This window comes from Aquarana catesbeiana, linkage group LG01, assembly GCF_042186555.1.
Source record: "Aquarana catesbeiana isolate 2022-GZ linkage group LG01, ASM4218655v1, whole genome shotgun sequence".
In the NCBI taxonomy this organism is placed as follows: Eukaryota; Metazoa; Chordata; class Amphibia; order Anura; family Ranidae; genus Aquarana; species Aquarana catesbeiana.
In genome coordinates this window covers 736484836-736507537 of record NC_133324.1, presented here as the reverse complement: position 1 = coordinate 736507537, position 22702 = coordinate 736484836, and the positions used below count along the sequence as shown (strand labels likewise).

Here is a 22702-nt window from a genome sequence, read left to right as displayed (position 1 = left end):
CAGATAGCATACGAGTAGTTTTCGTTTACACAAAGGATACAAAAGTGCGACACCATAGTATAATAGTCAACAGAATGTGGCATACATATGGGTTTGCACTAACTTGTTCCAGCAAGAGACCAGCTAGACAAGAGGAACTCATATATGTAAGTAGTTATTAGACATGTCACAAGTATCTCCTTGGGTGACATGCATTTTGTTTAAGCCTTGTGTTGATGTGCATTTTTTGCACTGATGTGGGATTTTTTGTTTAAAGCAGAGTCAAAAATACATTATTCTTCAAAAACATTATTTCCTTAATACGCATTGTAGTGTGTTCAAATGTAGAATGTTCCATCTTCACAAACACTTTTGTGTTATTTAAGCCAACTGGAAACCCTGATTTCAGCATGGTATTGAACGAGGCCTGCGTTGAGTAATGCCGCGTACACACGGTCGGACTTTTCGACCGGACTGGTCCGACAGACGCCGACGGACCAAATCCGGCGGACAATCCGATCGTGTGTGGGCTCCAACGGACCTTTAGCGGACTTTTCCAGTCGCAAATTTGACGGACTTTAGATTTGGTACTTGCTTCAAATCTTTACGTCGTACCTCCGCCGGACCCAGAAATCGTCTGTATGCTAGTCAGACGGACAAAAACCGACGCTAGGGCAGCTATTGGCTACTGGCTATCAACTTCCTTATTTTAGTCCGGTGTACGTCATCACCTACGAATCCGTCTGACTTTTGTGTGATCGTATGTAGTTAAGTCCGTTCGTTAGAAAGTCCGCCGCAAGTCCACCAAAAGTCCGTCGAAAGTCTGTCGAACGGGCTGTCGGACTTTTGTAGCCGAAAAAGTCCGACCGTGTGTACGCGGCATAACACAACCCAAGACACGTGAATGAGAGGGATGTTGGTTTTTAGAAAGGGCTTTGTGAAGTAGAGGTATTCAGCGTCCCTTCTACCTCTACTCAAAAGCAGGAGTCCTTGATTGCCATATATTTAATGAAATATGGCTGATTTTCCCATATCTTAGAAATCTGAAATATCTTACATTTTGCTTTTTTATGCCAGAGCTCTGGGAAATAACCTCTGAATTTTAATATGTTTGGGCTGATTTACTAAAAGAGGTTGGGAACCTTCACATAATAAACTGTGTGAATTGTGTGAATATTCACTTCAGTTATCCAACCATTTGCACATAAAAGAAACTAAACAGGAATTAACTGTCTGAAGCTTCTCAGTTCCTTTAAGTCAGCTTCTCATCCCAGGGCTCTTCTACAGAAAGAGGTAGAAAAAGCATACAAGGGTAAAGCTTTCACGATTAGTCCATGTCATGATAGCCTATGCACCAAATAAAAATGCGTAGAGAATAAAGGGTTGATTTACTAAAGGCATTATGGGATGTTTTTTTGCAAAGGAATTTCCCCTTAGATTAGTGAATTTGGTAAAGCTCTGTTGACATCCATCATCCAATCATATGCAAGTAAAAAGACATTTTTTATTCTTTCCTTGAATGTGATTGGGTATTCTCTGCAAAGTGAATTTTCACAAGTGAACAGCCTCATTACCATTGATAAATCAATCCCCTTATCTCAAAAGGTTATACAATAAGCAATCTGGCAACAGGCTCTTTGGCAGCCACAGGGCATATGAGGGGTTCTGGCAACGGGTGCTGATTATGTACAAGCTACTTGCCCTCAATGGGAACGAGGAGGTTTCCACCTACCTGTTGAACTGCTAAGAAGCAGATTTTTTTTTTTCATTGTGTGATGCATTTTGCACCAAATACCTTTTAGCCTTAGTAGTCTTCCACAATATATTATGCATCTTTAATTTGGTGTCATGTTTCAATATGTAAACATTTATTACATAGATGGTATTTAGGAATAAAGAGCAAAATTATTTAAAAAAAATCACAACTTTCAGTAGTTTTTCTTAGCATACTCTAAAACCCAACCATTACCTTATATATAAGTGTATTTTATGTAATATAGCTGAATGGCAGACCAAAGTCATTGTTCGCCTTTTAATTTAGAACAATGTTTTCCTCATGACATTACATTGCCATGCACATTAATAAAAAAGAATGAATATAAGTATAGTGGTTACTGTGATGCAGTTTGATTTATAGTGGAAAGGTCTGTGTAGGATCTGAGTGTTGGACTGGCTGTCAATGACTGCTCCACCACCTACAGCTGTTACATTTGATGGCAGCCTGTTCTGTATTGCAATTATATAGATGACAGCAGCTTCTGCAGTGCTGTTTTAAAATGGCACTTAGAATATTACTGAAATTGAGTAGATGTCTTATAACATGACATGAACACTGCTGTGACTGTGCTATACTAGTTTTCTACCTGCTGGGAGCACATAAAAAGCTAAAGCGATTTCAACACCTAAAGTGGGTCTTTATAACCTAGTGTAAATGCTTTGTGATTCAAGTGTTAGATTCGCAAGTGAAAAACTCTACAGTGTTAATAACGCCTGAAACATTTCTTCTCTGAAGAATCAGGTGATCTCATCACATCATGTGATATTATTGCTTGTCATGATGTGACATTATGTGGTATTATTGTTTGCTATACTACTGATCATCTGGGATGTCCTGCTCAGGAAGCCCCAGTAATGTATGCTGTTTTAACCCTTTCATGACTAAGCCTATTTTTGACATTTGGTGTTTACAAGTTAAAATCCAAATTTTTTGCTAGAAAATTACTTACAGCCCCCAAACATTATATATATTTTTGCAGCAGAGAATCTAGAGAATAAAATGGCGATTGTTGCAATATTTTATGTCACACAATATTTGTGCAGCGGTGTTTTAAACGCAACTTTTTGGGAAAAGGGAATTGAAAAAAAAACGAAACAGTAAAGTTAGCCCAATTTTTTGTATAATGTGAAAGATGATGATACACCGAGTAAATAGATACCAAACATGTCATGCTTTATAATTGCATGCACTCGTAGAATGGCGATAAACTGTGGAACCTAAAAATCTCCATAGGCGCCGCTTTAAAATTTTTTACAGTTACCAGGTTAGAGTTACAGAGGAGGTCTAGTGCTACAATTATTGCTCTCACTCTGACAATCATGGCGATACCTCACATGTCTGATTTGAACACCATTTACATATGCGGGCGCGACTTCCGTATGCGTTTTCTTTGTTGCGCGAGCTTGCGGTGACGGGGCGCTTTAAAAAGATTTTTTTTTCTTATTTATTTTATTTATTTTAATATTAATAAATTGTTTTTTTTTTTTTTTTTACATTTTTGATCACTTTTATTGCTGTCACAAGGAATGGAAACACCCCTTGTGACAGTAATAGGTGGCGACAGGCAGAGGTGGGGGACTTGAGTCACATGACTTGACTTAAGTCAGACTTGAGTCACCTGTTTGAGGACTTGCGACTTGCTTGACAAAATTAAATAAATGAATCGACTTGACTTTGACTTGTCACTAATGACTTGCGACTTGACTTTGACTTGGGCTATTTGACTTGCAATGACTTGGCACCACACCCCCGAAAATATTACCCTCACACTCTGTCCACCACCGCCTCTGAGCCAATCAGCATTTGCCAAATGCCATTGGAGCTGTTCAGGGTAGCGGTAAGAGTTATGTCAGTCCCTGCATCAAGCACACCTGTTGAACGTGTGTTCAGCCAAGGTGGGGTGATAATGTGACCCCATCGCTCACAACTGAGCGAGAAAGTACTTTCCAATTTAATTTTTTGCAAATGCAATGCATTTTAAGTGGCTATTCTCATCACCATTCAAGTGTCCAGATGTTGGCATTGTGTCAAGTTCAAACTTTGAGCTTAGTTATTTTCCCCCTCAGCAAGGACTACATTTTTTCAGGCTTGTTGGCCATTTAATTGCTGAGTGTTCTGCTCCTTGTCTGCTGTTTGGGCATTCAAAGTGTTTCTTTAATATGCCAAGAAAAAAGCACTAAGCTGTTTTGTTAATGTTGAAAATAAAACAAAACCTTTCCTGAAAACTGACTTAACTCATTTAAAGGTGGAAATGGGGTAGATCAGTATTTTGACTTAATTTTGTGACTTGACCAAAATAAATTGCTTGACTTGACTTGCTTGACTTCTAGCAGGGACTCGACTTGACTTGCTTGCTTTTCGCCACAGTAACATGGGACTTGCTTGTGACTTGAAGGTTAAGACTTGAGACTTGCTTGTGACTTGCACATATGTGACTTACTCCCATGTGTGGCGACAGGTACTCTTTATAGAGGGATCGGGGGTCTAAAAGACCCCCGATCCCTCCTTTGCTCTTCAAAGTATTCAGATCGCCATTTTTGGCGATTCTGAATACTGTATATTTTTTTAAAACCGGCGCCATTGGCAGCCAAGTAAACGGGAATTGACGTCACAGTGTCGCTTCTGTGTTTACAATTAGGAGGCTGGAACAAACCCACTTACGGCTTCATTCCAGACTGTCACTAGCTGCCGGATGCGGCGGATTGTTGATCGGGCCTCCCGGTGGAACAGGAAGCCCAGTAAGAGCGGCGGGAGGGGGGGCGTTTCATAAAAATGATTTGCACACCATCCATTATATCCACTTGGATGTATTGTATTTTGTACATGTTTGATGTTATGCATTTTTAAATGTTCAGTCATTTTTGCTACTTTATGTAGAGGGGACTTTTTAAACTTTCCCAATAAATATTTGATTTTATATTTACTTGTGTTATACTCAACTATTTACTCCTTGGGGCTTCTCACCATTTTCCCATTTCCCTTGTAGATTCTGTTGTTGCACACCTTGTGATTCCCAGCAGCAGGAATCTGTGAATTCCTGCATCTTTAACCACTTACGGACCGCCCGCCGTCGTTATACGGCGGCTGTTTGAAGGAGGATATCATTGTTATGGCAGCAGCTAGCTGCCATAACCCTGGTATCCCCTTCTTCCTCGGGCGGTCCACTAAAAGTGGTCTCTGTGGCAGATTCGCCGCGATATCACTTTTATCGGTGGCAGGAGAGGGGGCCCCCCCTCCCGCCACGATCCGGTGCCCTCCGCCGCTTACTGGAGCCGTCGGCAGCGGCAGAGGCGATCGCGTCCTGTCAGTAGCTGGGTATGGAAAATAGTGAGGTAAGATGGCCCCCACGTGTCTCCATACAATTAAAGGGTCTTAGAGGGTCATTTTGACCTCAGATCTCATATTTAAGAGATTCTGTCATGCTTTTTTCTATTACAAGGGATGTTTACATGATGTTTTAAAAAAAAAAAAAACAGTGTAAAAATAAAAAATAAAAGGTAAAATAAATAATAAAAAATAATAAAATTTTTTTAAATGCTCCCTGTCCCGACGAGCTCGTGTGCAGAAGCGAACGCATATGTGAGTAGCGCCCGCATATGAAAACAGTGTTCAAACCACATGTGTGAAGTATCACCGTGATCAGTAGCATGAGAGCAATAATTCCAGCCCTAAACCTCCTCTGTAACTTAAAACATGCAACCTGTAGAATTTTTTAAACATCACCTATGGAGATTTTTAAGGGTAAAAGCTTGTTGCCATTCCACGAGCGGGCGCAATTTTAAAGCGTGACATGTTGGCGTAACATTATTTTTCACAATATATAAAAAAAAAATGGGCTAACTTTACTGTTGTCTTATTTTTTCATTTAAAAAAGTGTATTTTTTCCAAAAAAAGTGCGCTTGTAAGACCGCTGCGCAAATACGGTGTGACAGAAAGTATTGCAACGACCGCCATTTTATTCTCTAGGGTGTTAGAAAAAAAATGTATAATGTTTGGGGTAATTTTCTAGCAAAAAAAAATGTTTTTAACTTGTAAACAACAAATCTCAGAAAGAGGCTCGGTCCTTAAGTGGTTAATGACAGACTGATGGTGGTTGCAGCTATTTACACATACCTATTATTCCAGATGCAGGAATTCAGATTCCTGCTGCTGGAAATCGCAGGGTGTGCTAGTCGCCCATCTGAATGTAGCTTTAATGTGACGCACTTATCAGGTGCAGGGCTGCCTATATCCGTGAACACCTACATCCATTGTAGTGATTGTAAACGACCACCCATTCAATTTAAAATATATAAATACCTTTTTTTTCACTTTTTTATGATATCTATACACAAATGTATTTTCTATTTTTTAAAGTGATCACATTCACTCTGCTCCCTCTGTTCTCAGCTGCATAATGGCTGGAGGGAGGAGAAGCAACATTACACTGATCTTCCCAGTGAATGGCTGTGCAGGGGGTGGGGTGTCAGGACAAGTCTGATCTCCTGCTTAGTGTGGTCAGTTTTTAATAGAAAAGCAGAGGGGCTGGTAAAAACCCCAGGGATTTCACACAAAGAAAGCAATACAAAGAGAACAGGATACTTTCATACAAGTACATGGTACAGCAGGCACATATCAGGAATATGTAATGTTGGGGTAACAACATTTTAAAGCGGAAGGCTTTAGGCAAACATAACAAAGCTGAACCAAACATGAATAGTATCTCTAATAGTTTTTTTTTCTGGGTGTTTCACTTTCCTCCCACAATCTGCAACATACTGGTAGGTTATTTGCCTTCTAAACAAATTGGCCCCAGAGTACTCTTTTACAGCTGCAAAGGGAATATTAGATTGTAAACTGGGATTAGCTTGGCTGGAATTGATGTGAGTGGCTGTATTCTCTCGGTGAATGTAAATGCATAAATGTTTCTGCTCAATAAATATTAGAAATAAGCTTAAAAAAGTTTTCATCATAAATTATTCACAGCATGCAACCCATATTCTGGCACACTGTACAATGTAACAAAAAACTGTTCATATAATTTGGCAATCTATTAGTGAATTATTCTAGAATACCGGTTTTGTGCCCTATTTTTGTAATCATTACTGGATCAGAGATATGCACAGCATACCTAAGGAACGCTGAGGACTCAGACTCAACACAGACAATATGAGGCCTTCACCTGAGCATTACACTGTTACATGATCCGCATATCTGATGTGCAGTAAACGACAGGTCACAGGAACATTTGTCAGGTGTCTTATTCGTACATGAATTCCATTTCCTGGCTAATTTATCACATGTGAAATAATTCCTCTTACTTGGGATCTGTTTCAGCAATGCAATTAAAAAAAATATTCCTGATTTGAAAAAAACAATCTATTCAACTCAGCTTTACAACATAGTACAAAGCGGTGGGATTTTCTGCTGAAAGTCCCAATGTGGGTCTTTCCCCCATAACAGACTCTTTTGGGACAGTGGAAAGCTATGGTTTTGATTTACTAAATGAAAATGTAATTACAAGGAAGAAATTGCTTTAGCATTTGGATTTTTTTGCGCCTAGCAAACAGGATCAATTATATCAGGTGATGTGTACACTTATATTTTACCCGTATATTTTGATCCCTATTTGTATAGTTAATTTAAACAACAAAATACTGATGCTCTATAATGTTTTTTTGCTTTGTATGCAGACAAACCTAAGTAATGTGGGTACAGTTATAAAAGATGCTTGCACCAAACTCCAAAAGCCCGCACAATGTGCTCTAAGGGCTAAAAAGACAGTGAAAGTACAGATCTCCATGCACATAGGAATTATTTTTAGTTCAGCCTATTACTCAGATGCATCAGTGTAATAGTGTATGTGAATATTCTTTGTTAAATCAGGATTACTTTTTATTATGTTTATTATAAAAAGTAGATAGATAAAGTGATGTATTCTCAAAGTGTGGCTAAGATTTGAAACATATCAATTTAAGGAAACCTATCACCAAGAAAAGAGCCCTGTACACACGGTCGGACTTTCCGACGGAATATGTGCGATCGGTGCTTGTTGTCGGAAATTCCGACCGTGTGTGGGCTCCATTGGACTTTTTCCATCGGAATTTCCGACACACAAAGTTTGAGAGCAGGCTATAAAATTTTCCAACAACAAAATCCGTTCGTGTAAATTCCGATCGTGTGTGGACAATTCCGACGCACAAAGTGCCACGCAAGCTCAGAATAAATTAAGAGATGAAAGCTATTGGCTACTGTCCCGTTTATAGTCCTGACGTACGTGTTTTACGTCACCGCGTTCAGAACGATCAAATTTTCCGACAACTTTGTGCGACCGTGTGTATGCAAGACAAGTTTGAGCCAACATGCGTCGGAAAAAAATCCATGGATTTTGTTGTCGGAATGTCCAATCAATGTCCGATTGTGTGTACAGGGCATTACTATTACATAAAGGAGCAAGTCAACATGTACGGAATAGTGTTACAACATGATGAAAAATTGCAATCTGCAATGTTCTGCAATGTTCAAGAGCAATGTTGAAAGCTTCCAACTCCATACAACTTACTGAATCAGTTTATTCTGGTGCCGAGATCTTGGAGCAGCAGGCCTTTAGCACAGGACCTACATACCACTACTGCCACAGAGGCTTCTGGTACAGTACAAGGTAAATATGCAGTACCATAGGAGTCAATTAATGTTAAGGCTTAGTTGAAGTCCTTGGGGCCAATGTAAGTATGCATATGTGATACTTGATCAGCATCAAGCCTCAGCCTCAAGCACAAGCTGTAAATCACTGTAGTAACCCAAGCCACTAAAGCGACCAGCTTTTTGCACAGTAACCAGCGGGGATTGCTTGGCACGGCTGCCATTCAAAGAATGCCTTGCATTTCTTTCAATGAATGTAAAGCATTCTGTGATAGGACAAGATGGACTGGTGACATCAAGTGAACCCAGTGCTGCAATGCAGAAGTGCTAACCACTAAGCCAATGTGCTGCCCCACAGTTTGGATAACACAGGACCTACACACCACTGCTGCCACAGAAGCTTTTAGTGCAGTACAAGGTAAGTACTGTATGGAGCACAATAGAAGTCAATTAATGTTAAGGCTTACCTAAATTAAGCATAGGTGTATTACAGTATATTTTAAGTTTTTATAAGCATTTCAGTTTTAGAGTAAGGAAGTCAATATTTTTTTTTGTTGTCTTGGTCCAATTGGGAAGATATTCATTGTTCAAAACACAGTAAATATGAGAAGATCTCTCTAAAGCAAGGGGAAACCTCTCTTAAAAATTGTCACAGGAACAAGTATCCCCATTGGAGGCTTACTCCTTTAGTTGGCTTTAGATACATTTTGCTGTCTGTAGGAGAAGACATCCACAAAGCAGGGTTTTTGTACAGGTAAGGATTTAACGGTAAATCCTATGTTTTTCTGATGTTGGAAAAGCAATAATTCTGTTTTTCAGCATTTAACAAACTTGGGCAGTGCTTTAACAAAAAACCCACAAGATATAAAAAATGAAACCTAGCCTCGCCAGCACTGTACAGTCTCTCTCTAATAGGGAGGTGGATCTTGTGTTTTTCTCTAGAAAAACAGAAGCTTTGCACTTACAAGGCTGCCAACATACATTCTCTTTCTGTAGGTCAGTGCCCTCTGTATTGTCCCTAAGGACTGACGGACTTACTGTGACGGCAGCTTTTACCTCAATAAATGATAACCACACCAGTAGCATAATTGGCATGTTATTAAACTCCAGTAGTGTACATATCACCCTTTCACAGCAGAGTTGGTTTTCCCTGATGTTTCAACACATGGAATTTCATATTTGCATGTCGGTGCTTCTGTTACAATGTTAACTGGTTTTAAAGATTAGGTCAAGTGCTGTTCAGGTAGTAGAGGGTTAAGTGTACAGGGGATACTTTTTTTAAACAGCAGCCAGAGGAATTGCCCCTTTTACACAAATTATTAATGCAGCCCCCATTAGCATTGTATGGCCAATATAACTAAATAAACAGTACAAAAAAAGGTTAAAATAAGATACCTTTCCACAGCACTTTGCCTTGTCAATGATTTTTAAAGCAAACTCTTTTCCAGTTGACCTGAAAAATAAGTCAGTACGATAATGCTATACATGGCTTATAAACAGATTAAAAAAAAACAGACCATTAATTACTGTAAAAAAAAGAATTCTTAAAAAGGAAAATTAACAATTTTCCTTTTAAATTTGTTTTGTAACAAAACTCCCATTACTTAACACTTCTAAATTATGCTGTGTTAGAAGCTTGTTCTTACCGACTCACACCACTTTATATATATATATATATATATATATATATATATATATATATATACACACACATACATACAATAGAGGTTTGACAATCACTTCACTATAAATAGGCAGAACTTTAAAAAATAAACTTGTATATGAAGCTGGATCATTTTTCGATTGTTTATGGTTAGAGCTCTTTCACATGGGCAGCCAGGGGGTGGTATACATAGGCGTCAGAGCCACAGTCCGGCCACCCAAATGCTAACATTATAGCCTCCCGGGGCTGTACACATGCTGCCTATGTGATACCAGCAGCACCCCTTGTCAAACTCGCCCATTGAGACCAATGGGGCCTTACTGGAATGGCTCACATTTGCGGCGCAGTCCTACAAAGTAAAATTGCTGTACATAAAAACAGGCAGCTGTAGAGCCTTATGAACACCTTATCAGCCTCTGCTCTATCGTCTTCTGAAAAAATGATCCACTGCTGTAAGTACTGACACCTGTCTGAAAAAGATTTCTTTCAACAATTTTAAATTACAATTGTGAAGGCAAGAAGCCTACTTAGCCAGTTATGTCCTAAAAGAATCACACTGTTTATAAACAGCAGTTATTGTTACATTCACGAGGAACTCTGCAAAATTATAGAGCAGTTCTAGGCATACAGTGTGTACTAATACAATCCAGCAAACCAAATTCGCTGCAGCTGCTTTCTTGTTAAAAAAAAAAAAAATAGCTGCAGCTGTTCTACAAATCAGACAGTGTGCTCAATTACCTTAGGGGTCCTTTACACTATAATGCGACTTACAGTGCAATTCAAATGCCCTGCATACCTAAAGAATCCCTGTCAACTGACTTGACTAGGACTCACAGGTCAATGAATCCGAAAATATAGAATGTCAGAAAGTGCTCTGTTTGAATGCTCTGGTTTCTGCATTACTCTACATTTTGCTACACAGTATGAACAAGCCTGCAGTCTGAATTCCCTCTAATCCAATGATTTAAAGACTAATGAAGCTCATCAAAGGGTCACTGGGAGCATACTTCCTGAAGATTGCATTAGGTAATTTCAAATCTCTCTGCATCCCTAATTACAGATCACATTCATACTTCTGAGGTAGGGGCTGGGAGAATACTTACAGTATATACTGATATTTTGTTTCCTGCAGTAGGAGTGTATGAGAATTGTTTCTACATCTCTAAATTACAGTCAAGTACTGGGCATGTAGGCTTAAGATTTGATTTTCACCTTTGGCTGGAGTGTTCCTTTAAATCCTATTAATACCATCATAAAAAAGCAAGGAGAAAATTACTAAAACAGACTTTTTCTTACCTTTCAACACATTCCTTTACAACTGCAAAGTTGCCATCGCCAATCACTTTGCCTATTTTATATTTCTCCAGGATTATGGAAGCATCAGCAGTGGTATTTCCATTCAGTCCTAAAAAGCAAACACTGACTTATACACATATCAATGTTGTAAAAACACCAATTGAGAATAATTAATTTATTCTCGCCATGTGCCAAACCAGGTCATTAACTTGTGTCTGAATAATTACAATTGTCCAAAACCTGAAGAACTTTCCAGCTGCTAGTATAATGCAGGATGAGTTCCTAATACCTTACATTATTACCTGAAGAGAATTACAAACATGTCCTTATTTCAGAATCTAACTGCCTATCTACAGGTGCAATATAGGAAAGTTCCAAGGGCTTGCATACACTGTAACCTGGCTGAGAGATTTCCTAACTCACTCTGCTAGCACACTGAAATTCAGATTCAGAGTTTGCATTGTGGTACTCACCTATAGAGATACAGTATACTGCTCCTAGTATTTTGTAGTAGCTCCTTTATCTTTTCTTTGTATGCTGTGAGCTATGCTGTGATAGACTACATTTCATCACCATATAATGAACTCCAGGGAAAGAAAAAATGCTCCCTTTTAATAGGGCTGTCCCCACACTGCAGGGGCTAAATAATCTTAGGTCCAGGGGGCTGCAAAAAAGAAGTTTTACTTCCCAATTCTCTGCTGCCACAAACGCCCTTTCAAGATATAAGATTAGTCCCTGTAGTCGCTTCACCCCTATGCTCCGGTGGTTGCAGGTCCAATATAGAGCCAATAGCTCTGCACTGGACATGAGTGGGCCAAAGGAACGTCCACTGCTGGAGCCCATGGAGTAGAGGAGAGCACAGGTTGCTGGGGGAAAAGATGAACTGAGTAAATAAGACTGTTTCTTGCTGCCGCTTAGACCTTAACAAACATTTAACGCTTGAAGTGTGGGTGCAACCCCACTGCAAGGGAGCATTTTTCCATTCCTTGGAGATAGGCTTTAACTTTCACCAGAATACACAGATTTAAAAAAGAAAAAAGTTTTATGTGACATAAAAATTAAAGCAAATAATTTGGTTACTAAAGGTGTTTCACCTACTAGAAGTAGACAAAGGTATGTGCCTGAGAATTGGATAGGTATCATTCTGGTTGTCAGGCCTGTAAATGTATTTTTAGGTATACACATAGCATATAATTGTAACGCTCTGCTCCTGTTGATCAGGCGCTTGCATGTAAATTTAGGGGGTTATCTGTTCTGTACACAGTTCAGATTTAATCTGTGGCTAAATTAGCTTCTGTTCCAGCATTGGCTGTGTTGCATGTAGTTCCACACTGTTGTCTGTAGGTGTCGTTATCACCACAGGCCAGTGTTGGAAGAGCAACAGGCTGAAGTGTATTGAGTGCTCTTCTTTCTCAGAAGTAACCCAGTGGGGATGGTCCACCGTTGTGCATTCTGGGAGAGGGTACTTAAGAGGCAGACGCCATTTTTGTTTCTCTCTTACCTCCTGGCCCTCCTGGCCTAAGGTATGTGGTGACTTTTCTCCTGCCTCAAGGCCACGCTGGCCTGAGGCTATGTGACTACAAGTAGGCCCAGAAGCCTGTCTGGGGCCTACTACCGCAGAGGTGGTCCTTAGGCTGTCTTGCCTGTTAGGAAAAAGACGAGCCAAGCTGAGGAGATCCAGGGGGGGACCCTTGCTGGAGAGAGCCAGGATGAAGGCTGGTCTTTCGGGAGGGCCTGGTAACTTACTTGGAGGACGCACCTATACTTAACCAACCTACAGCACAGTACTGCCGGGTCAGCTTAAAGGTTCTGGTACTGTGTTTTGCTGTTCATCTAATTCTAAATCCTGTGGCAGAGGATCGTACAACCAATTTGTTCTTCTCAAGTCTGTGGCAGAGACTTTTTGTCCGTGCTTCATTCCGGCTGCTAGGTCAGTGTGAGAGGCCTATCCGGGTTGTCAAAGATCTGTTAACTGAAGGTGTGTTTGTCTTCAGGATCTCAAATCCCTCAGTGATCTGCATAAGGTATCTTAACCCTCCTGCAACTCCCTTTCTACCTCTTTACTGCTACTTCTTCAAAAGTTTTGCAATAAAGCATTGGAAACATAACGAAGTGACTGGTGCATACATTGGTGGGCATAAGGCCTAATACAAAGTCTAAGTCTCGTGTCTGGTGGAAATACAGGTAAGGGGGTGACGGCAAAGACCCAAATAAAATCAGCCGCTCCTTTGCGGGTAAGCGCTACATAATTATAAAGCAGCCTATTTGCAGTGCCATAATCCACTCATAATACACATTATTATTGAGGCGGCAGGTTGTTATCTTTCAGTACAATTCCATTACTGTTCTTCTACTACAGTGCACAGAGCAAGCATGTCTTTGTATAAAAATGTCAGTAAAAAAAAAAAAGATCTTTCAGTTGTAAGATCTCAATTGTACTGGTTTGGACATGTGGAACAAGGCTAAGCAGCTCCAACAGATTACTGGCTTTATCTGTTACAGCCCCATATGGCATAATAACCACTACCCTGAGTTGGCCAAAATACAACAAGCTCCAAGATAACGTCAGTGGAGAATAACTCACCTTCACCATATGTTTCAGAATGGGTTTCTGTGCTCATTTAAAGGAACTGAGTATGAAGTTTGATCTACCTAGGTCCATGCTCTTTTATTATATCCAGCTCAAAATTGCTATAGTGGCACAGGGCCCAGCAGTGGAGTGGCAGCAATCTCCAGCACCATTGTTTAATCTGATGGCTGAAACTGTCTCTACCAAGGGTTACATTTCCAGATGTTATTCAATATTACTAACTGATTTCCTAACTTCATCTCCCTTGAAGGTGGGCGAGAGATGGGAGAGAGATCTTGGCCTATTTGTCGATGGGAGGAAGCTCTACAGGCAGTGTCCCAATGTTCCCTTAATGTAAAGCGGAGGCTTATGCAACTATATTTACTCATGAGGGCTCATTTCACCCCAGGCAGATTACATGCAATGGGCATTCTAGACTCCCCTATATGTGGCAAGCGTTCAAGGAACTATGGGGACCTGATTCACTTAAAGCGGAGTTCCACTCACTTTTGATAGGTGGTCTTAAACGAAAGACCACCTCTCCACCCCTTGTTTTTGGATATTAAATTTTTTTTTTCTTCTATAGTACCTTTTTATGAAGTACATAGTGTACTTCCGATCCACCCAGGCCCGCGGCGCAGGACATCATATCCTTTTTTGCAGCGAGCCCCCCGCTGTCTTCTGGGACCTGTGTCCCAGAAGACAGCTGGCAATTCACAAAGCGCCATGCAACTCGCGCATGGGCAGTAGGAAACGGGCAGTGAAGCCGCAAGGTTCCACTGCCAGTTTCCCTTAGTTAGAATGGTGGCGCCTGCACCTAATCCGATGGACAGATGGCCCTCGGGGGGGGGGGGGGGGGGCCGAAATCATGGGCTCCCTGGACAGGTAAGTGTCCTTATTAAATGTCAGCAGCTACAGTGTTTGTAGCTGCTGACATTTAAAAAAAAAATTGTAGGTGGAACACCGCTTTAACCTGGAGGTACCCCAAATTGCAACTGTGTTTCGGACCTCCATACTACTTGACCCTAAACTATGCCTCTTGGGCATTTTTGATGACTTGTCAAGTACCAGCTCCCATGAGAGAGGTGGTAGCCAGATCTCATTTTCAAGCCCAGAGGGTGATACTCAGGTACTAGATGTCTACTGACTCTCCTTTGCACAAAAATTGGATCCAATGCATGGGGGAAACCCTTAGACTAGAGAAGAATATCTATCAACATAGGTGTTGTCCCTGTAAATTTGATAATTTATGGGGTCCCTGGCTGGATACTCCAGGTCTGAGTTTGTTGGAATTGGTAATAGACAGATTATTCTTTGGCTAGGCTTGATCTTTTTGACTAGTGAAAGTAAATGTATGATTTACAGCAGATGCCACAGGTAGGGGATGCTTCCATGAATGTTTCTATCAAGGTGGATACTGTACTGACTTTTATATGGCAGAGGTGTATATTCAATGACACATGTAGTGTTATTTGCAGGATTGATGTATTTGTGAGGCAGTCATGGTATTACTTTATTTTTAAATCAAGTTTTATTGAAGAAAAAAACCACAATACAAATAAAAAAAGATCTTGATTGTACCCTTGACAACTTTCTAGTATATATGTCTACCTTTACTTGGCTGTATGGTAAACCAGAGATAACCACATTAGACTCGGCAATGCTCTTCACGTTCTTCTTCCTCAACAAACCTACCTTCAGGACTGTTCACATCAGGAAGACCGTTCACATTAGAGATGGATCCAGAGTGAGGTGACATCTAAAATGAACAGAACAGAATCCTTGTTATTATATGGCTCCATGTTTTTATATTATAACACTGTGTAACTAGCTCCTTCATAACGTTTACATTATTTACATCGAAAAGTCTGGGTGTACTTTGAATAGCAGAAGAAGCCCACATTGCTAGTAGTTTCCAGCAAGTGTAAGAACAAACAAGAAGATGGAAGGTATATGCATGGCAAAGATCTGTTATTTGAATTATGCCGGAGATCAGGAAACAAAGCAAATAGTAATTAATACACAAACTGTTTTGTACTTGGAAGATTTTTTATAATTTTGAATAACCATCAAGTTTCTAATTTTGGAATATAATCATCACATCTGCATCCTGTCAGGTTCATTGTGATGATTAAGCGGATGTGTCTGACCACAAGGCTTACATTAAATATGTCTAGATGATTAGTCATATATATATATTTACAAGGGAACACAATGTAATACAGTAGGAATGAATTGATGATGTAGATATAATTGGGGATTTTGGGTAGTAAATAGCATGTAATATAAACAGCATGTAATAAAACAACCTCTGCAGAGTATCCCGAGTGGGTTAATACCACATAAGCAGTTTTACTGCAATTGTGGCAATTGCAAAACATAATTTCCTTTTCATAGTCTGTTATCTAATCAATGGGAGAAAGATTATTAGTCCACATTAAAACAGAAATAGTTGTGTGTCATGCTGAGATTGGTAATATGACTCCAGATATGTTCCATCATCAAACATTTTTGGGCTCGCATCTTACAGACTTACACTAAAGTGATAGACAATAAGACCATGAATATCCTATTAACTACTCTGCTCTTAATTATTGCCAGTACAATTAAATGCATGAAAAAGGGCATTTTGCGTCACTCCTTTACTGCAGCGAGAGCAATTATTCCTAGACACTGGCGCACAGGTACCATCTTTCACAGAACGGGTTGTGTAATTGGCGTGGTTGCTTGTGGAATTGGCCTGGTTGCCACAAAATATGACAAAATGGATCATTACACTTTCACTTGGCCCACTTGGTCAGTGTTCAACAACCCTCAAGCGTTCCGAAATCCAATAACGAACTTTATTACTATTTCTTTTTGTTACTTGGCCATAGCAGGGGTGGGGAGAGATTATTAATCTTCCCCTCCCCCTCCTCCTTGTTCTCTCCACCCCATTCTTTTCTTCTTTATTCTTTCTTATTGCCTCCCCCCTTTTTAATTTTTTTATTTCTAGTTCTCTTTCTTCTTGCTTTTCTTTCTTTTCAATTATTGCCTTTGTTCACTTTTTTACCCTGCACCCACTGATGATATACTGATACTATCATACAAAAGAATCAGTGCTACTACCCATACACAAAAATGTCAGCAGAGCTCACGGGTACATGATCCACAGTCGTTTGTCTGTAAGAAGTAATCCATTATGATGATCCGCACAACCAGTTGTTGCTCCTAAAAATCTTCATGTTTATTGGGAAACCACAGTGTACAAATGTAGATAAAATCAGTTGATGCATTTCAGCCTACAAGGCCTTAGTCATAACACTAATGACTAAGGCCCTGTATGCTAAAACGCGTAAACTGGTTTTATTTGTGTTTGTACACTGTGGTTTTCCAATAAACATGAAGATTTTTAAGAGCAGCAACTTGTTGTGTGAATCATCTTAATGGATTACTTCTTACAGACTGATAATATCATGCCTACCTACCCTGTTTCCCCGAAAATAAGACCTAGGGTGACTGTCGGTGATGGCTGCAATATAAGCCCTACCCCCCAAATAAGCCCTACCATGTTTCCCCAAAAATAAGCCCTACCCTGAAAATAAGACCTACAAGGACTTTAACTACAGCTTATTTGGGGAGTAGGGCTTATATTGCAGCCATCACTGACAATCACGCTAGGTCTTATTTTCGGGGAAACAGGGTATACTTTTCTAGCTGTTCTACTAGCTGTCTCAGTGAGATACTCTATCCCTACTTTTTATCAATGTTGGTTATGTACTTATCAACAATATTGCATGTGTATTATCTACAATTTTAAAACATTTGTTTTAATGTGGTCTTATGACAATGTGACTTAATATTGTAAAAACTGTTTGTTTTCAAACATCAATTGCACAAACTGAAAATGATCTACAAAAATATAATGAAATTAGATTGAATTAAAAAAGAAACAGTTGTACCATGTTTATAAGCGTTATAAAATTGTACATATTAATACAATGACGCTCTTTTTATGTAAAACTTAAGGCAAAGATCAATAAACAGTTTAATTTCACTGCATTTTGCAAATTTTACCACATATAGAAAAGCTTTTTGGTGTCTGGCTTCCCTAACCCTTTTTTTTACTAATTGGCCACATTCAAAAAACTATTAGATGGGATGGCACTTTAACGATCACAACATAGAGATATACAATGGATATACAATGTACTAGTGACATAAACACAACCACACTCACACACCACAGGTTGAACTGGATGGACTGGTGTCTTTTTTCAGCCTTACCAATGATTCTCTGCAGTGGACTGCTTTGCTCTACAATGCTGCAATAGTGTTTGCATCTTCAGCGCCAAAAGGAACAAATTCTCTCCATGCACAAGTGCTAAAAAGAAGTGGCAACTATGGACACTCTAAAGGTGGCCTTCTCAACAATATATGGGCATCAGCAGAACCTACCAGATACATTCAGCAACCAGTCTTCTGTTGACTGCTATTGTGGCAGATGCCAGAGATGTCCCCCTGTGCCCCCATTCCTAACTATGTATGTATGTGCTGAATTGTGCCAGCCTGTTTAACCAGTCTCTTAATTCTATGGGCAACTAACATTAAACATTTATTTTAACAACAATCTTCACATAAGATGTGAATTTAACATTTTATATCTGTTGTTTATGTTATGTATCCAAAAGTCCTAAGTCTGCTGCTGGTGTCACCACCTTGAATGTGATGTTAGCAACCCCAGAACTATCACTTAGGTTGCACTCTATATTATAGAGACTTTCCAAAACACTCTCTAATGCCTCGTACACATGAGCGGACTTTCCGTCAGAGTAGACTCTGACGGTCTTTCCAACGGAGTTCTGACGGAGTTCCGCTGAAACGGACTTGCTTACACATGATCACACCAAAGTCCGATCGTTTAGAATGTGATGATGTACGACGGGACTAAAAAGAGGAAGTTCAATAGCCAGTAGCCAATAGCTGCCCTTGTGTCGTTTTTGGTCCGTCGGACTAGCATACAGACAGACTGTTTTCTTGATAGGATTTGAATTCGTTGGAAAGATTTGAAACATGTTCTATTTCTAGGTCCGTCAGTATTTTCGAAAGAAAAGGTCTGATGAAGCCCACACACAATCGGAACATCCGATGGAATGATTCCACCGGACCTTTTCTGCCGGAAAGTCCGGTCGTGTGTACGCAGCATTACTCTCTAGTTTAAGACCGGGTCACAGGCATAAGTGAGTGCAAGGTTAAGAATCCGTGTTGTAAGTGAAGCAGTACTGCATTCTCTCAGAGCTCGGCCAACCCTATTAATGCTGGATATCCTCTACAGAAACAGAGAAGGGGGTGTCTCTGACTTGATGTGCCCGTTAAATTATGAGGAAATTATGAGGAAACCTGCCCTGTAGAGAGTCATTTGTGATCTTCCCATAACTGGTACTGATTGGAACGCAGCTAAGAATAGTAGAAACATACTGGTCTTCTACTCATAATGCTAATAAATTTAATGTAATAGTTTTCTGCACAGAATGTGGAGGAATTATTAAACTGATTGTAACACTGTGTAACTGCAGTATGATTAACCGAATAATCAACCTTTCCAGAACAAACAGTCCTAGTAAATGTAGCTGCAAAACTCCATGTATGAGAGCAGAAACAGGAGGACGTGATCACCATCTACGTGTGACCTCTGTACACCTGGTAGGTGGCCTTTTTGTTACTGCACAAAATCAAGCTGTCTAAGATTCAATCTGAATTTTATGTGTGGGAAGAAATGAAGGGCTTATACTGTAAATACCACCTAGCATTCATACATTGCAATAAGGCAAAATGTAATATATTGTTAAATTCAATGCCTTACAAAAGTTGCATTATGGTTATTTTGCAGTTTGTTCCAAAAACTCTTTAGGTGATTTTAGCTATTTAATTAAATAATGAGTACATTTTTAATTAAAGGGTAAAAAAGAAAAAAAAAAGAAGCAAATAAGAATAAAAAATAATTTAAAGATATTAAAAACATACCTTTCATTTTTCAATCTGCAGCCACTGTATTTTTTTTTTTTAAACTCAATGCAATATGGCAATCTGGAGGTCTTCTGTACACAGTTGGTGTACAGAATTTCCCCAGAAAGCCATTTCCTGCATGTGAAATTGGCCCATTGATTTTCCCAGAAGTCTGCACTAAGATGCAAGTAAAATTTTAGGCATCCTCTGCAATAGGAATTATATTTTTGGTGAGAGACTCCCTAAGGGTTAATTATTTCTAAAGGGATGCAGACACTGCAACTATCCTCATTAGAACACTGAACGTGTATCAGCTGTATTCCAAGAATATAGTAGAACATGCAGCCTTTCTTTAAGAACAGAAACAGTTAAAACTCTGCTACAAAGTTTGTTAAAATCACTGTACCGTACATTGATCAACTAGAGGGGATCATTTTTTTTTTACTCAACAAAAATTTTGTTACTCTTTAAATTACCTGCTACTACTGCCATTCAATTAATTAAATAATATTGTTCCGTATAATACTATTGTTGTCTTTAAAGTCTGAATATAGTGAACTTGCTTGCTGAGTTATCAGCATTCATTTAAAGTGGAGCTCCAACCAATACTTTTTTTTTCATTTTTGCATAGAGTGGGAAAGGGTTTGAACTTCTATCAGAATTTCATTGCGGTTTGTAATCCTTTTGGGAAGATTTTCCTTCACTTACCATCCAGACTTCTATGCAGAGAGCTGAGAATCTGGGAGTTGTAGTTTGAGACAGCAGACATACAATACCTAATATTATAATGTTTACTCTACAAATCCCAATAGGCACTGCACAGTAGGAGTGTTTATTTTTTATTAAAAGAGAAGTATGGGAATATTTTTATCACACTCACCTAGGTGGATGCAGCACTGGTCCGATGCTGCATCTGTCCCCCGCCGGCACTAACACTGACAACCGAGAAATCAAACACCGCTGATCACTCGGTTCTCACAGCTCCCTGAGCAGAGAGCTGCTGACTCTCAGTCAGCAGCTCTCGCCCTGCCCTCCCACGCTCACTGGAGTGCTCGGCTGTGGAGGGGGTGGGAGCAGATGGCTCAGGCTCTGCTGCTCTCAGCAGCTCCCTGAAAGGCTGAGCCGGGTGCAGGTCCAGGCATGTGGTCGGATCCCAACCATATGGTCGTGATCTTTCCCGAGCCTGGACCGGCTCTGTGATGTCAGTCTACACTGAGCTTTGCAGGCTTCAGCCCACTGCCTGCTGAAAACGGGTCACAGGAGTGAAGAATGATCTGCACTCCCATGATACACAGAAGTACAGCCAAATGAGCTTTGGCAGTACTTCTCCTTTAAACTTCGCAGGAAAGTTTTTCCTCTTGGCATTGAGGGTGTTAGAGAGAGAGAGTACCTCTGTCTGAATATTCGTCTGCCAGCTGGAGACCATATCAGCAGAGATCGGAGCCTGAGACTGGGATTGAGGACACTTAGAATCTCCCACAGTATCTACACTACTGTGGCAGGGAGACTGGAGCGTCCACTCACCCTCTGCTTACTCACCACTGATCACCAGAGGCTTTCGGGGATAGACAGAGGGGGGCCCCCATTCTACAGCGAGAGGTCACCCGGGGACTGGTAAGAGGGCTATTCACCCATTGCTGATACTGCTAGAAGGGACTGAGCCACTCAGAGCAGGACGCCAAGTGTACCTAACCCATACTGCACCCATACTGCGCTCTATACCGCATTTATTCCAAATCTAGACTGCACCTATGCCAACTATAAACTGAACTTTTACCGCATCTGAACCACATCTGCCTTGCACCTGTGCCAAGACTATACCGTACCTATACTGTACATATACTCTATGCAGGCTAACTGGGACTGTCATTGAGTGCACCAATGCTCTTAAAGGGCCCCAACAATAGCTGGCGAAGAACAGCTCAAAGAACTGTCCCTCCAGGAATAATTATTCTGCAAGCCCCCTGTGTTCCCCAGCTCCCTTCACTACCATCCTCCTTTTCTTTTGGACACTGCATACACAGTCTGTCTAGGACTAGCATCCACACCATAATGTTCTCTGACCGTATAGTTTCAGCACTCGGTAGATTCAACTTTACTACTGCTCACTGCTACACTTGAGGTAGCCTTGCTACTGTTTATGTTGATCTGGATACCCAAATATCATCGTATGCCTAGTCCTTACTGTTAATCACTTTGTATGCTACAGTAAATTGTATTATTACCACTGTTAATTAATTTTATGCTTGCCTAGTTACCAATTAAATTGGGTAATAATATATTAAATTTGTCTTTACTACCTGGTTTGGTACCTGTTTTCTTTGATATAGCACTACTAAGTGCTGCTTTCAGTGATTTCCTGTGATATTGTATGTATGTACAACCTGGTGTGTCAGAGGGGCTCAGGCCCTTGAGAAGGTTGAGGCAAAGAATGGATGACCCATCTATACAGTGGCTCCTTCAGGGGTAGTGCTACACCTGTTTACCATTATCATTGAAAGTGACAGTAAAAATAAAAATTTTAAAAAATCACAAATTTTGGGCACCAGAACGGTAATGGAGTGGGGAATCTTCCCATAGGGACACTAGTTCTGGTGACCCTAGTGAGACCCTGGGATTCCCCCACTTTGGAGGTATTTCCTTTAACTTCCTGTTTTGACTATAGAACAGGAAGTGAAGGGAAATCTCCCCAACTAGACACAAATGGAAGAAGAAAAAAACCTTCCTTAAAGGTTTTGCCTTTAGTTTCCCTGGACCACAGCATAGGGTTGTTATGGACACTTGTACCACACACCTCTGTGTGTGGCTTAAT

At 40.1% G+C, this 22702-nt stretch overlaps 1 protein-coding gene across 3 annotated transcripts in view; it reads right to left on the bottom strand.

Moving 5' to 3' along the window:
- Window positions 1-22702, bottom strand: part of DCLK2 (doublecortin like kinase 2) — a 156119-nt gene that overhangs the window by 38064 nt on the left and 95353 nt on the right. For all 3 annotated transcript variants that reach the window (XR_012236555.1, XM_073604876.1, XM_073604884.1), the window contains 3 exons: window positions 15601-15664; window positions 11337-11445; window positions 9773-9830 (listed from right to left, as the gene is read on the bottom strand). Coding sequence is in view for 2 of the 3 variants with exons in the window: in XM_073604876.1 (XP_073460977.1) it covers window positions 9773-9830; window positions 11337-11445; window positions 15601-15664 (231 nt within the window). In the remaining variant the exon portion in view is untranslated. The remainder of the gene's footprint in view (window positions 1-9772; window positions 9831-11336; window positions 11446-15600; window positions 15665-22702) is intronic.